Source organism: Eucyclogobius newberryi, unplaced genomic scaffold, assembly GCF_026437365.1.
Source record: "Eucyclogobius newberryi isolate DKJ021-1_F unplaced genomic scaffold, fEucNew1.0.hap1 SCAF_1, whole genome shotgun sequence".
NCBI lineage: Eukaryota > Metazoa > Chordata > Actinopteri > Gobiiformes > Gobiidae > Eucyclogobius > Eucyclogobius newberryi.
Genome location: NW_027315723.1, coordinates 24,189,873 through 24,205,942, shown reverse-complemented (window position 1 = coordinate 24,205,942; position 16,070 = coordinate 24,189,873). Strand labels below are relative to the sequence as shown.

At 43.1% G+C, this 16,070-nt stretch overlaps 1 protein-coding gene across 2 annotated transcripts; it reads right to left on the bottom strand.

Annotated features, from left to right (window-relative positions):
- Nucleotides 1-10,175: 10,175 nt before the first annotated feature.
- Nucleotides 10,176-14,859, bottom strand: gje1a (gap junction protein epsilon 1a). 2 transcript variants are annotated; one of them, XM_072440647.1, is made up of 4 exons: nucleotides 14,758-14,859; nucleotides 13,112-13,294; nucleotides 12,747-12,944; nucleotides 10,176-10,537 (listed from the first exon to the last, which is right to left on the bottom strand). In XM_072440647.1, exons 1-4 carry the CDS (start codon nucleotides 14,785-14,787, stop codon nucleotides 10,340-10,342), a joined length of 609 nt encoding a protein of 202 aa, XP_072296748.1. In that variant the 5' UTR covers nucleotides 14,788-14,859; the 3' UTR covers nucleotides 10,176-10,339. The 2 variants fall into 2 exon arrangements, with proteins under 2 accessions (XP_072296748.1, XP_072296741.1); XM_072440640.1 differs by lacking the exon at nucleotides 14,758-14,859 and adding an exon at nucleotides 13,845-13,972.
- Between the last annotated feature and the right edge of the window lie 1,211 nt (nucleotides 14,860-16,070).

The following is a 16,070-nucleotide window of genomic DNA, read 5'->3' as shown; positions in this document are numbered from 1 at the left end:
GAAGAAGAAGAAAGAAAGAAAGAAAGAATAATATTCCGATGCGAAAACAATGTTTCCCATTTTTAAAATATCATGAACTATACATTTTCGGAAAGCGCTCGCGCTTTCCTACCTCATGGTGTGGGTCCCTGGTCACTGGCGGGTACTTTCGTAAATTTTGATGCTTATATGCACGGAACATGCAAGATATGGGGAACGTATTCGTGAGCTACTTAGCGCAAATTAGTGCTTTATATGGGGATGACGACCGCGATGTAAAGTGCTCGTTTAGTGCGCACTTTTGCACAGGCTTCGCCCGTTTACAACGGTAATGTTCCATTTTCCTACTACTAATTAGTATGCACGGGGCGTGCGTGAGTGAAGGAGTGCGTTAGTGAGTGTTTGGAAGTGGGCGAGCGCTTCGCGCTCGATTTCGAGCGCACTACGTACGCACTTTCGCAGCCGTGCTTCGCACGGCCTTACGAGATTAATAGGCCTCTCGCCAGCTTGTGGCGCTCGGGCCTAATAATAATATTTTTAGCAAAAACAATATAGCCGTTTCCACTATAACAACAAATTATACATCGTTTGAAAGCTCTAAGCCTTCCCGATGCCGCCATGGGGTGGAATCATCATTACGAGCGCTTACGCGCTCGTCACTCCCTATTCCGTCGGGATGCCCCGCCCACTCCCCATAGACTTCCATTGATTTGAGCAGATACAAGCATGACCCATGCCTGCGGCATGGATTTTTGCGTACGGGACGATGCCAAGAGGGTTTTTGGAGGAATGCAGCGCTTCGCGCTGCTGTTGTCAACAATTAGTGAATGGGCTACGCCCATTCACTAATTGTTGACTATTTCTGTCATAGCAGGAGTAAGTATGCATGATCCATGCCTTCGGCATGGGCTAGTTCACTGTACTTGCCAGGGGCGACGGGGTACCAAACATGCGGGCTGCGCCCGCATGTTTGGTCAGACAGTTGCATAGGCCCTCCGCCCTGCTGGGGCTCGGGCCTAATAATAAAAATAATAATATTTTTAGCAAAAACAATATAGCCGTTTCCACTATAACAACAAATTATACATCGTTTGAAAGCTCTAAGCCTTCCCGATGCCGTCATGGGGTGGAATCATCATTACGAGCGCTTACGCGCTCGTCACTCCCTATTCTGTCGGGATGCCCCGCCCACTCCCCATAGACTTCCATTGATTTGAGCAGATACAAGCATGGCCCATGCCTGCGGCATGGACTCTCGCGTACGGGACGATGCCAGGAGGGTTTTTGGAGGAATGTAGCGCTTCGCGCTGCTGTTGTCAACAATTAGTGAATGGGCTACGCCCATTCACTAATTGTTGACTATTTCTGTCATAGCAGGAGTAAGTATGCATGATCCATGCCTTCGGCATGGGCTAGTTCACTGTACTTGCCAGGGGCGACGGGGTACCAAACATGCGGGCTGCGCCCGCATGTTTGGTCAGACAGTTGCAACGCTGCCTTCGGCAGCGTTGCGGGAGCAATAGGCCCTCCGCCCTGCTGGGGCTCGGGCCTAATAAAAATAATAATATTTTTAGCAAAAACAATATAGCCGTTTCCACTATAACAACAAATTATACATCGTTTGAAAGCTCTAAGCCTTCCCCATGCCGCCATGGGGTGGAATCATCATTACGAGCGCTTACGCGCTCGTCACTCCCCATTCCGTCGGGATGCCCCGCCCACTCCCCATAGACTTCCATTGATTTGAGCAGATACAAGCATGGCCCATGCCTGCGGCATGGATTCTCGCGTACAGGACGATGCCAGGAGGGTTTTTGGAGGAATGCAGCGCTTCGCGCTGCTGTTGTCAACAATTTGTGAATGGGCTATGCCCATTCACAAATTGTTGACTATTTCTGTCATAGCAGGAGTAAGTATGCATGATCCATGCCTTCGGCATGGGCTAGTTCACTGTACTTGCCAGGGGCGACGGGGGACCAAACATGCGGGCTGCGCCCGCATGTTTGGTCAGACAGTTGCAACGCTGCCTTCGGCAGCGTTGCGGGAGCAATAGGCCCTCCGCCCTGCTGGGGCTCGGGCCTAATAAAAATAACAATATTTTTAGCAAAAACAATATAGCCGTTTCCACTATAACAACAAATTATACATCGTTTGAAAGCTCTAAGCCTTCCCCATGCCGCCATGGGGTGGAATCATCATTACGAGCGCTTACGCGCTCGTCACTCCCTATTCCGTCGGGATGCCCCGCCCACTCCCCATAGACTTCCATTGATTTGAGCAGATACAAGCATGGCCCATGCCTGCGGCATGGATTCTCGCGTACGGGACGATGCCAGGAGGGTTTTTGGAGGAATGCAGCGCTTCGCGCTGCTGTTGTCAACAATTAGTGAATGGGCTACGCCCATTCACTAATTGTTGACTATTTCTGTCATAGCAGGAGTAAGTATGCATGATCCATGCCTTCGGCATGGGCTAGTTCACTGTACTTGCCAGGGGCGACGGGTTACCAAACATGCGGGCTGCACCCGCATGTTTAGTCAGACAGTTGCAACGCTGCCTTCGGCAGCGTTGCGGGAGCAATAGGCCCTCCGCACTGCTGGGGCTCGGGCCTAATAATATTCCGATGCGAAAACAATGTTTCCCATTTTTCAAATATCATAAACTATACATTTTCGGAAAGCGCTCGCGCTTTCCTACCTCATGGTGTGGGTCCCTGGTCACTGACGGGTACTTTCGTTAATTTTGAGTGGGCTCCGCCCACTTTGTGTTTTTGGCCCTCTATACAGTAATAATGTTCAATTTTTGCATTACATGCTTATATGCACGGAACATGCAAGAGATGGGGAACGTATTCGTGAGCTACTTAGCGCAAATGAGTGCTTTATATGGGGATGACGACCGCTTCGCGGTCGTCATCTCAATGTAAAGTGCTCGTTTAGTGCGCACTTTTGCACGGGCTTCGCCCGTTTACAACGGTAATGTTCCATTTTCCTACTACTAATTAGTATGCACGGGGCGTGCATGAGTGAAGGAGTGCGTTAGTGAGTGTTTGGAAGTGGGCGAGCGCTTCGCGCTCGATTTCGTGCGCACTGCGTGCGCACTTTCGCAGCCGTGCTTCGCACGGCCTTACGAGATTAATAGGCCTCTCGCCAGCTTGTGGCGCTCGGGCCTAATAATAATAATAATAATAATAATAATAATAATAATAGTAATAATAATATTATTATTATTATTATCCTTATTATTATTCATGGCCACTCTTCACAATTGGCCAGCAGGGGCGCAATTAATGCCTTCACTTCCTCTTCCTCTTTTATTTTGATGGGACATTTCTTCTCGTGCCGCGGTCTTAGCATTAGCATTAGAATTATTATTCTTTAGAATTTATTCTTTAGGCTTTATTCTTTAGACTTTATTATTTTGGCTTTATTCTTTAGACTTTATTCTTTTGGCTTTATTCTTGTTGTTGTTGTTGTTGTTGTTGTTTTATGGCGGTTGGCATCCAAGTGTTGCATTACCGCCAGACTTTATTCCTCAGACTTTGTCGTAGTTGTTGTTGTTGTTGTTGTTGTTGTTGTTGTTTTATGGCGGTTGGCATCCAAGTGTTGCATTACCGCCAGACTTTATTGTTGTTGTTGTTGTTGTTGTTGTTTTATGGCGGTTGACATCCGAGTGTTGCATTACCGCCAGACTTTATTCCTTAGACTTTGTCGTAGTCCTAAAAGTTCTTCTTCCAGTGCCTTGACTTCCAGTGCTTTGTCCTCAGACTCTGTCGTAGTTGTTGTTGTTGTTGTTGTTGTTTCATGGCGGTTGGCATCCAAGTGTTGCATTACCGCCAGACTTTATTCCTCAGACTATATATATATATATATATATATTATTCCTCAGACTTTGTCGTAGTCCTCAGACTCTGTCGTAGTCCGTAAAAGTATTCTTTAGACTTTATTATTTAGACTTTATTTTTTAGGCTTTATTCTTTAGATTTTATTCTTTAGGCTTTATTCTTTAGACTTTATTCTTTAGACTTTATTTTTAACTCGGATATTTTTGACCCCCTGAACACCAATGAAAAGTCCTGGGTCACCGAGGCTCTCTCTTTTTTTCCTGCTCAGGTCTGCGTTCAGCACGATCTTGCAATTTGTCAGGAAAAACTACTATTTGAATCGCAAACTACGCAATCATCAACGGTGAATTACTAAGCGTTGTTTGGTATGCTGCAAAACGCAGCAGAAAACATGGTCGTGCGGGAAGGGGGTCGCGCGGAAGGCGAGCGCCATCATCGCCGCTACCGCGGCTTTAATTGTTGTTGTTGTTGCTGCATTACTTTTAATTGGGGTTGGCAGCCAACTGAAAAGGTGTGATTACCGCCACCTAGTGTAGTTGCACCTATTCAAAGTATGTGTTTTGCGCTATACCGTATAGAAAATACAAAATAAAAAGAGAAGAGAGCCAAGAACGAGAGAGAGAAAGAGAGAATCAATCACTTGTTACCCATCAAGAAAAATCATCTGAAAAAAATATATAAAAATAATCTCTTCATGTTAATCGGCAAGTAGGCTACCTTCATTTTCAAGCACTCACTCATAAAATAATGATAATAATAATGGGTTTCAGGGTATCCTGTTTAGGACTGTTTAGGAACAGTGTTATAATTTAAGTGAGATAAGATAAGATAAGATATTCCTTTATTGTCCCACATGGGGAAATTTCATTGGTGCAACGCAGGTAGATACAGAGGTAGATACAGAAGAACAGATCACTTATAGGAAGTCTGAAAAACATTTTCAGTAGAAGATCTCCTATAAATAAATAAAAACTCCCATAGACAAATAAATAAATACATAAATAAATACCATTGTATGTGATCACGACAGTAATTGCACATGAATATGTGTCACGACAGCACATAGATTGCACATGAATTTCACAGTAATTGCACATATGACAGAATTGCACATCAGTATTAGGTTAGGTCAGTATTGCACATGTTCAGGGCTAGCAGTGTTTGTTGTAGAGTCTGACAGCAGCAGGAAGGAAAGACCTACGAAACCTTTCCTTCACACAGCGAGGGTGGATCAGTCTCTCACTGAAGCTGCTCTCCAGAGCGAACAGAGTGTCCTGCAGGGGGCGACACTCATGGTCCAGCATAGATGTGAATCTAGCCAGGACCCTCCTGTCCCCCACCTCCTGCACCGAGTCCAGAGCACAGCCCAGGACGGAGCTGGACTTCTTGATGACTCTGTCCAGCCTCTTCCTCTCCCTCTCTGTGATGCTGCTGCTCCAGCAGGCCACACCGTACAGGAGGGCTGATGCCACCACAGAGTCGTAGAAGGTCTTCAGGAGTGGCCCTGTCACTCCAAAAGACCTGAGTCTCCTCAGGAGGTAGAGCCGACTCTGGCTCTTCCTGTACAGTGCGTCTGTGTTATGAGTCCAGTCCAGTTTGTGGTTCAGATGAACACCCAGGTACTTGTATGAGTCCACTCTCTCAATGTCCCGTCCCTGGATGTTCACTGGGGAGGGGGCAGTGGGGTGGCGTCTGCGGAAATCCACCACCATCTCCTTGGTTTTCCCCGCGTTGATGAGGAGGTGGTTCCGCTGACACCAGTCCACAAAGTCCTGCACCAGTCCTCTGTACTCCGCGTCATCGTCGTCCGTGATGAGTCCGATGATGGGAAAGTCGGCAGAGAACTTCTGCAGGACACAGCTGTTCGTGTCGTGTCTGAAGTCTGCAGTGTAAAGGGTGAAGAGAAAGGGCGCGAGGACAGTGCCCTGGGGCGCCCCCACACTGCAGGTCCGAGTGTCAGACACACAGTCCCGGGCTCTCACAAACTGGGGTCGGTCTGTGAGGTAGTCCAGGATCCACTCTGCCAGGTCATACTCCACACCAGCCGTCTCCAGCTTGTCCCTCAGGAGCAGCGGCTGGATGGTGTTGAAGGCGCTGGAAAGATTGAAGAACAGGATCCTCACAGAGCTGCCAGGCTTTTCCAGGTGAGAGAGAGAGTGGTGCAGCAGGGAGATGACGGCGTCCTCCACTCCGATGCCAGGCCGATATGCAAACTGCAGCGGGTCCATGGCTGGGCTCACGGTGGAGCGGAGGTGGTCCAGGACCAGCCGCTCCAGTGTCTTCATCAGGTGGGACGTGAGAGCCACCGGCCTGAAGCTGTTGAGGTCTCTTAGGCACAGGTACCAGACAGGAGGTCTTCAGACCTGTGGTACCACCCTCAGCTTCAGGCTCATGTTGAAGACATGCTCCATAAGTCCACACCACACAGTTCATCTGCGCAGGACTTAAGGAGCCTGGGGCTGATGCCGTCAGGTCCTGCTACCTACCTCACTTTAATCCTCTTCAGCTCACTTCTCACCTGTGCTGCTGTGACAGTCAGTGGTTGGCAGGCGGACTGTGTGCTGGGGGGATGGGTGAGTCCAGTCGAAGTGGAGAGCTGATGGTCCGGGGCAGATAAGCGAAGAGGAACAGATGCAGGGCATTGACCAGCTGTGGAAGAGGGAGCATGCAGCTGTGCAGGGGGAGGGGCAGGTGACCGATCAAACCTCAAGAAGTGAGCATTTAAATCATTCACCCACTGTAGATCCCCCTCTGTCTGGGCAGGGGCGATTTTGAAGCCCGAGATGGTTTTCAGGCTCCTCCACACTCCCTGAATGTTCTTTTGCTGCAGCTGCTCCTCCATCCTCCTCTTGTAGCCGGCCTCAGCCTGCCTGATCTTCCTCCTCAGCTCCTTCTGCACAGTCCTCAGCTCCTCCTTGTTCCCTGACCTGAAGGCTCTCTTCTTCTCCTTCAGCAGAGCCTTCAGTTCACGGTTAATCCACGGCTTGTTCTTTGGAAAACACCGCACATTCCGGGAGGGAACAGTGTTCTCAAAACAGAAGTTGATGTAGTCCGTGATGCACTCTGTGATGGTGTTGATGTCCTCCCCATGTGGGTCATAAAGCTCAGTCCAGACAGTGGACAGAGGACATGTTATTCACCTTATTCCGTGCTGCCTCTGAGCTTCTGCAGATATAAATGCACGTGTATGCTCATGTTGCATGGGCCACTCTTATTACTCATCACTGTTATATACTGGAAATTGTTTTACCAATTGGACAACTGGAACACAGAAACTCAGAGTTCATGTGGTCCTTGGGAACTCTAGAAAAAAAAAACCTTCTGCAAAAAGGCCTGACACTATTGTTTAATTAAGTTTAATTAATAAGATAAGATAAGATATTCCTTTATTGTCCCACATGAGGAAATTTCATTGATGCAACGCAGGAAGATACAGAGGCAGATACAGAAGAAAAGAACAGATCACTTAAAGGAAGTTTGAAAAACACTCTCAGTAGAGGATCTCTTATAAACATAATGTACAACATTACAACATAATGTACAAAATTACAACATAATGTAACGTTAAGTAAAAATAGCAGGATGATTTCCAACAAATAACTTACCAATGTTTAGTTTTGGAAAAAACTAACAACATTTACTGGTTACTTAGATTAAATGCTGTTAAAGCGTGTGATTTTATGACAAATCCAGACTTTATAAAAAGCACATGAATGCAAACAAGTCGGAACCTCAACTTCTCATGTTGACGACGCCTTTCCTTTCTGGTGATTGATTGTGATTTTATTTATTATTTCTATTATTTTTTGCCTTCTTTTCTTTGTTTTTAAATTGAGCAGAGAAATGACCATCTCTGAAGTTAATGTATTCCCCTGCTCTTCTTCAGTGAATACAATTGGAAAAAAAAAGAAAATGAGAGAGAGAATAAAGAAAATAAGTGAATTAGGTGATGTATGAGCCCAGTCAATAAAGTAGACCCTTGTTTACTGCAGAGATTTGAGACAGTGACTTTTTTTTAAAAAATGACAGATGGGGCCCAGCTCTGATTGGATGGGTAAATTGTGTTTTAAAAAAGTGAACATCCAGGGAAGGGACATTGAGAGAGTGGACTCATACAAGTACCTGGGTGTTCATCTGAACCACAAACTGGACTGGACTCATAACACAGACGCACTGTACAGGAAGAGCCAGAGTCTGCTCTACCTCCTGAGGAGACTCAGGTCTTTTGGAGTGACAGGGCCACTTCTGAAGACCTTCTATGACTCTGTGGTGGCATCAGCTCCTGTACGGTGTGGCCTGCTGGAGCAGCAGCATCACAGAGAGGGAGAGGAAGAGGCTGGACAAAGTCGTCAAGAAGTCCAGCTCCGTCCTGGGCTGTGCTCTGGACTCGGTGCAGGAGGTGGGGGACAGGAGGGTCCTAGCTAAACTCACATCTATGCTGGACCATGAGTGTCGCCCCCTGCAGGACACTCTGTCCCCTGCAGGACACTCTGTCCACTCTGGAGAGCAGCTTCAGTGAGAGACTGATCCACCCTCGCTGTGTGAAGGAAAGATTTCGCAGGTCTTTCCTTCCTGCTGCTGTCAGACTTTATAACAAACACTGTTAGTCCTACTGTGCAATTACTGTGCAATTCATGTGCATTTACTGTTGCGACACATATTCATGTGCAATTACTGTCGTGATCACATGCAATGGTATTTATTTATTTGTATCTTTATTATTTTTCCCCACCATCCTTTGTTGGGAAATGGGAGGTATTGTCTATAAGAGATCTTCTACTGAAAGTGTTTTTCAAACTTCCTATAAGTGATCTGTTCTTTTCTTCTGTATCTACCTCTGTATCTTCCTGCGTTGCATCCATGAAATTTCCCCATGTGGGACAATAAAGGATTATCTTATCTTATCTTAAAATGTGTTTTTAAAAACTAAACAAAAATATTGTTGGTACAATTGAGCTTGATCAAGGTGTATTTCTTCTTGAAAATGACTTGTTTAATTCAGAAAGTTGTGGAATGTTTTTTATTTTATTTTTTTTAATCATTTTTTTCTAAATAAATTGTATACAATTGTGACAGTTCACAAAGACATACTAAAGTATTTGTTTTTGTTCATTGTAAAAATGTGTTTTATGGAAACAGTACATAGACAAACATAGAATGTATCTCTGCTGCTGGGAAATAAGAAAACTTTATTTGAAGTGTACACATTACAAATTGTATAAAGTATGTTTAGTACTACACATAGATACATAAATCATTCATGTCAGCAATGACCACATTTTAAATGTATTTACAAAGTGGTTGTAATGCTACATATGCAATCATTTCTCACAAAATAATTCAAGTCTTACACAGTTAAACTCTAAATCTAAATAGTTTTTCAATCAGGACATTGTACAGGAAACAATGCACTCTGGTACAGCTGAGCGCAAAGTGAACTAAATCAGTTGGTGAATGAAATTCAGTAAAGCTGATATTGGTCTTGTTTGCCCTGTATACTGGAGTTTAAGTCATTTTTGATACAATCTTCATAACAAATAATATGTACGGTGTATATATAACACATTGCACTTTTAATGGCATCTGCCACATTTCAAGTCCATAAGTATTTTCAAACTAACCAAAGTACTAGCACCAAAACTTAAAGATCTTAACTAGATCTAAGAAGTTAAACAGCCAGAAGAGTTCCTCCACTGTGAGTCCACTCAGTCCAGTCCTGCTCTTTACCTGAGATAAACAGACTAACTCAAGATGGATGGATGTCTGATTCAAGAGAATACATCAGAGGTCATTTTCCACATTACAGTAAAACAACTGGTCAGATCACGTACAAGAGAGAGCGAGAGAGACTTTTTTGTTCTTCAGTGAATTTATGTTAGTCCATTTTTTTTCTTTTCTGTGAATATTGGTCTTGTTTGTTAGACTCACAATACAGTATATTTATTTTTTCTAAATTATTTTGACCAGATCAATAGCAATAATCTGAAACAAAGCAAAACAAAGCAAAGAGGACTAGATAAATAAAGTGTGACATCAGCCATCACAATTGTGTGTAGAGTCAGCACTGTCTACGTTAAGCTTCAGGCCCCAGTTTAGACAGTGCAGCTGATAATGCTCATGTCCAGAGGCACTTTCATACAAGGAAATCTTGATAGTGCTTGAGTGGAAGTGGGGACCTGGCATTCAATTCATTCACATTCTGACAAACAAACTCAGCAATAATAAACATATTTTCTGTCTAAAACTGTCACAGACATTTTCCTGCATCATTTAAGACACTTTCATGTTTGTTCTGAAACAATACTGAACATGTCTTCTCACCTGTCATCACATCTCAGAATATAGAGGTTAGTACCTTCCACTGATACATCCAGTGCCAGTACAGATACAGCACTACCTGGAACATTCAGGACTCACTGTCGGAACTCATGGGTGCGCCTCTGTCACTATTGACCACAGCTTTAAGGTCCCACAAAGGGCACAATGACTTTGTTTGTTCCTCACAGTGTGTGTGTGTCATTGGTAGTTGAGATACCCGAGGCGCCGACACAGAATCTCAAATATTTCAGCCACACACAGCATAATGGTGATGATGGTGAAGGTGTACATGGCACTGAGGAAGATGGTCTTTTCAAAGTGTTCAGGAACCATACATTTGGTCACGTTAAACGCCTTCTCCAGAGAGCTGGCATCACACATGAACAGTGGGTGCACCTGTGGGAGAGGAGAGGTTAGATGGCTCCACTGTCACATACTCACATCCTCACACCCTCCTAGAGTGAGAGAAGAAGCAGGTGTACTGTGTTATAAACTGTTTTTAATAAAGTTAAGTTTCACCGTTAGCCAACAAGTTATTTGAACTTGCAGACTTCTGAAAAAATGTATGTGACAGTATTTTTGAGTGGGCATAATCTAACGGAATATATTAATCTTATTCTCATGCATTCATGTGGCTTTATTTGACTATTAAATTTTTTTGGTCACCTTGGGATTCGTATTTCACAGGTTCTAACGTAACAATGCAAGCCCGTAGGCGACGTGACTGTCATGTTAACAAAGCCATATGTTTGTTGTGAACACCATTGGGCCGCAGAATGACTCCAGGAGAAGTGTTCAGAAAAGACAAGCTCGTAACAGAATTAATCAAACAAGCATGAATGAAAAATTCATTCCAGGTATGTTATTCACTCCAGGTATGTTATTGGTGAGGGGACATCTGTATAACATGGTTGAAAGCTCAAAAAAGTGGATTTTGCATCATATGTGTCCATATGTGTCCAGCAAAACACCAGAAAATAAACCCTAAAAGGTATACTGAAGGTATACTTGAATATTTGCCTTCTTCACAACCATTCATAAAGGTGCTCACATTAAGGCAACCCCAAATAAATTGTCTGTTTGCTGTAACCCGAGTCAACATTTTTCAAGTGGGTCGGACGGCAGGCAAATTCTTATTTTTTTTTTACTTTGAAGGCAAAAAAAAAAATCCAAATTTTGCAATTTTTTGACTCGGAGTGACCACCAGGGGTCAGGCTTCATCAGTCAAAACGTCTCTATCAACCCGATCGGGAGACTAAATCTCACGATTTTAAGATATTTCAATCGACCTTTTGTACGCCGCTATCCTTTAATTTGGTAGCTAAGGCGAGCGGGGGGAACATGCGGGGGACACGGGCTCCGCCATGTTTGTTGTGATGACGCTGCTGGGGGTGTTTCAATCCCAGAATGCATTGCATAAGTCAAATTTAAAGGTCCCATAACATGCAAAATCGACTTTTCAGAGCTTTTAACCTTCTTACATTATTATTTGTGCTTCATATATATACCCAGAGTGTTTTTTTGATTGATTCCCGCAGTGTTTAGCTATATTACAGACTATCTCCTTTCCCCGAATCTCCTAACTGACGGGCGGTGAGGCAAGCACGCGTCATCATCATATTTGTGATGTGAGCTAGCTCCGAGTGAGCCCACCAGCCCCCCCCCCGCGCCCTCCGGCCGCGCTAAAGTACGGCGTGTCGTCGGTACACGTTTATATACACGTTTATATGAAAGAGGAACTTCACGAACGATCGGGACACGCACTGGAATCGCTTTAAATTAACTTGTTTTGACTTTATTCGGCTGGATTGAGTGTTTTCGTCGTGTCGTTGCGATGTGTCTTGGCTCCGGCCCCGCCCCCCGGCTCCGGCCCCGCCCCCCGGCCGGCGCCGTACCGCGTTTCCACAAAGGAGGAACTCATGAAACTGCGGAAAACAGTCGTCTTACCCGGAGATCGTCACGTTATCCCGGCGCAATACTGACCTAACCTAATACTGATGTGCAATTCTGTCATATGTGCAATTACTGTGAAATTCATGTGCAATCTATGTGCTGTCGTGACACATATTCATGTGCAATTACTGTCGGGATCACATGCAATGGTATTTATTTATTTGTCTATGGTAGTTTTTATTTATTTATAGGAGATCTTCTACTGAAAGTGTTTTTCAGACTTCCTATAAGTGATCTGTTCTTGTGGATCTACCTCTGTATCTTCCTGCGTTGCACCAATGAAATTTCCCCATGTGGGACAATAAAGGAATATCTTATCTTATCTTATCTTATTTTCAGCTTTGTGCGGTCTATCTTATTACAGAAGCATGTGGAGGACCGATAATGAAGACGCAAATACGTTATCAGTCCTTTGGGATGTAAGATTTTCAGCGTGATAAAAATATTCAACACCGCGGTTTTGGAAAGACCGGTCGGTGAGTCGGCAAAATAATTGAAAAATAAAAGATTTTGACGTTTTTTCAACAAAATGCTGATGCTTTTTTTCAGTCGATTAGTTTCATACTGGGTCGGTCGGGTTACGGCAAACAGACATATCATTTTGCTCAGCCTAATTAGAAGTATTGTATCTTTTGTTTGTGGATGCACACACCTGGAACCCGAAGAGGTGGCTCTGGAGCCAGAAGGCGATGATCTCCAGAATGATGCGCAGCTGCACAGAGATGATGTAGAAGACTGTGGAGAGTGGTCTCTCCAGAATCTCCTCCTGGTCGATGTTCTTACAGGCTGCATACAGATGGAAGACTGCTCCAGGTACCAGCACGGTCACCATCTGTAGGGCCCAGAACACCTACCAAGAACAGCAGCAGAGGGGAATGTGTGTAGTAAGTATTTCTTGTGAATGTAAATTATTGCTGGATTGCTTCAAAGGATTAAATCTCAATAATAGCAAAATGGCGTAGGCTGACTCTTTTAATGACTTGTTTTGTGGTTGTCAAATGACAAGGAGGGCTGTACCTGTGGCGTTATTGGCCTGAACTGGTTGTAGCAGAACAGATTGAGCTCTCTTCGGTCGGGGTCACAGCTGAAGTGCAGAGCCTCATTCCCATAAACTGCAAATCCCAGAACTCCGAGGAAGAACATCCGCACTGATCCAAAGAACAGAGTGTGGAACTGTCCGATCACCGTCGGAGGCCTCAGCTACACACAGACGTATGTTAGTCATGGTAGGAGGGTAAATTAAGTCATTCATGGCGGTGGTGCAGTGGTTTAAAACGTTGCACTTGTGTAGCTGATACCACCGCAGGGCCTTGAGTAAGTCTGCATCCAGACCGTAATACCCAATGTTATATATTTTGTTCAAACCTGAAACCTTAAGCATGGATTCTGAAAACAGCAGCTTCAGTCGACAGATGGGCTTATGAATTACCATTAAACAGACTCAGACTCACAACAGACAAAAGCATCCTCACTCTCATCTCTCTACAACACAATCAGATCATTTTACCTTTTAATTTCTGCCATTTAATTATCATGAAATAGCTTTTTAACAGTCTTCTGCTACTTCACTCAATCAATCTTTGTCCAAAAATGCCGGCATTTAAATTACTTCTGATTAAAATTCATAACAATATTTGTTATCAAGAGATAGAAACAAACTATAATTACTCCATCATAACAAATATATTTTCAACACAAAACCTACTGTATAAAGGTATAAAACAATGTCTAAGTTGGTGCTTGTACTTACACATCCTTCGTAGAAGTTTTTGATGTAGTTGAGAGACATTGCAGCTTTTGCTGGCGCCAAGCTTCATTTCTGTTTGGTGTTAGCTCAGTTCTAACATGCTCTGCTCTTACCCTCCGAAAGCTTGTGACAATGCATTTGTCCATCAATTGAAAAAGACACAACAGAGATGGACAATGGGCAGCTGGGCCTGTGGTGTGTGCATTATAATCCCTGGGACTCTGTCAGCAGAAACCACCTCCATTGCTCCACAAACAAGCAGTCAGTACAATGTAGATACACATGTAAGGAACTGACCCAAACATAGCACTGAATGATGCTCATTTTAGTCATAATTAATGTGTGTTTTTATTTGGATTTCTTGAGTTACAAATGATATGTATACAAAAAATATATTGTTTTTGTATATTGTATTTCAAGCTGCATTATCATCACAGACCATTGTTAAATTAACACCTACAGCTAATGCTCAGGTTAAGTTTAAATCATCCTAGTTTGATTTACTGCGCGTTAGATATATTTGAAAATCTATAAAGCATTGGATTGTTGTAACACATTTTAGCTCCATTTTGTCCCCATGAAATTCAAATAGGACTTTACACATTTAATTGTCAAATTTGAAACTGAATTTCAAGGAAGCAACTGTATGTTCAACAATCTAAAATACCAATTAAAGACATACATTAGAAATACACAAATAAATGATTTGAAGTTGAAGAATTTACATATTGTTGAACATAACATTTAATGTAGTTTTTTTTTTATTGCAAAGGTAAGTATTTCTGGGGGGAAACTGATGAAGATGGCGTTGTCCTGAGAAGATACCGCTTACACACAAACCAACAACTCAGATCCAGTTCAACTTTAAATAAAATTTAAAAAGACTATATTGTAAATAAAATGGAAGTCCACACACCAACCGTAATCCTGGCGGCGTATTATTCATAGCCCAGTCTTTTTTCAGCACACAATCCTAAAAATCCGGCTCGATTGGGGACGTGGAGGACGCACAGCTCCCAGAAGTCACATGTGGTTAGGGCGCTGCTCTTCCGGTCGCTGCTTTCAAAACAAACAAGAGGCACAATGAAGCCAGCTTGACCACAGCGTCCATTGTAATGAGAGAAACATATCAGTCCAAACTATGCCGCATGATCTAAGTGCCGGAAATGACCGCAAAGCTCATTGGTGAAGAGGGTCGAGTGAATGGAGTGAATGGAGTGAATGGAGTGACTCAAGAGGTATCTGTGTGTCATGGCCTGCTTTGATCTTCAGAAAGGACATACTGTATATGGGTCAATCATCCCAATCAGTGGCGACACTGGGGGGCAATGTATTTCTTTTAACCGGAAGGTAACAGGGTGGAATCTGATGGAGGCACATGCTGTTATAACTGGTGTGAAGAGTTGACCGCAGTGTCTCCTGTCTAATAAAGCCAATGGGCCAGCTACATCTTTGAAAATGACTGAAAAGTAAATTCCTATTCTGAGATTGCCTGAAATGGCCATGGTGAAATCATCATTTTAGTTGAAGATTCGGTGTTGACAAAAGATGTATACATAAAAAATGCTAGATCCTTTAGTTCAGTTGTTTCTTTTGACCAAAAATGGGCCCAATTCCTTATCAACCTCACTACATTTGACTAATAGTTCTCAAAATTTGTGTGAAATACTTTTACTTTTTTATTCTAAAAGTCGATTAAATGGAACTTTAATACCATATACTATTTGTTTTACAGACTTAAGTTATTTTTTTAACAAAAATAGGTGGTAACCAGATATAAACATCTCCTAATTGACTTTCTTTAATAAAGAAACTAATTCTGTAAAAACTTGAGTTTTCTTCCACCACTGCTTTGTTGTTGTTTGTGAATTTGTTCTTTTCACCCTTCCTACTAAACGTTTAGTTTAAGTGTTTCATTCTTTACACCAATTAAAATATCCTGTTTGTATTCATCATTATAAGCACAAAATATAAATAAAGGCTATTTTGTTTACTACTTTGTTCACTTGCAAAACATTGAATTGATTTTAGCCTTGTCGGAGTTTGTTCGGCAAAGCACTTTGAATTGGCAAATGTACAAATTGTGCTCTAGAAATAAACTTGCCTTGCCCTTTACCTTCAGTGTACATTTTGTTCTGTTTTTTATCTTTTCATCAGTGTCCATTAGTCAAACAACACAGTCTTTAGCATCTCACACATCTCATCTCTTTTCTGAATGGGCACGTTTGA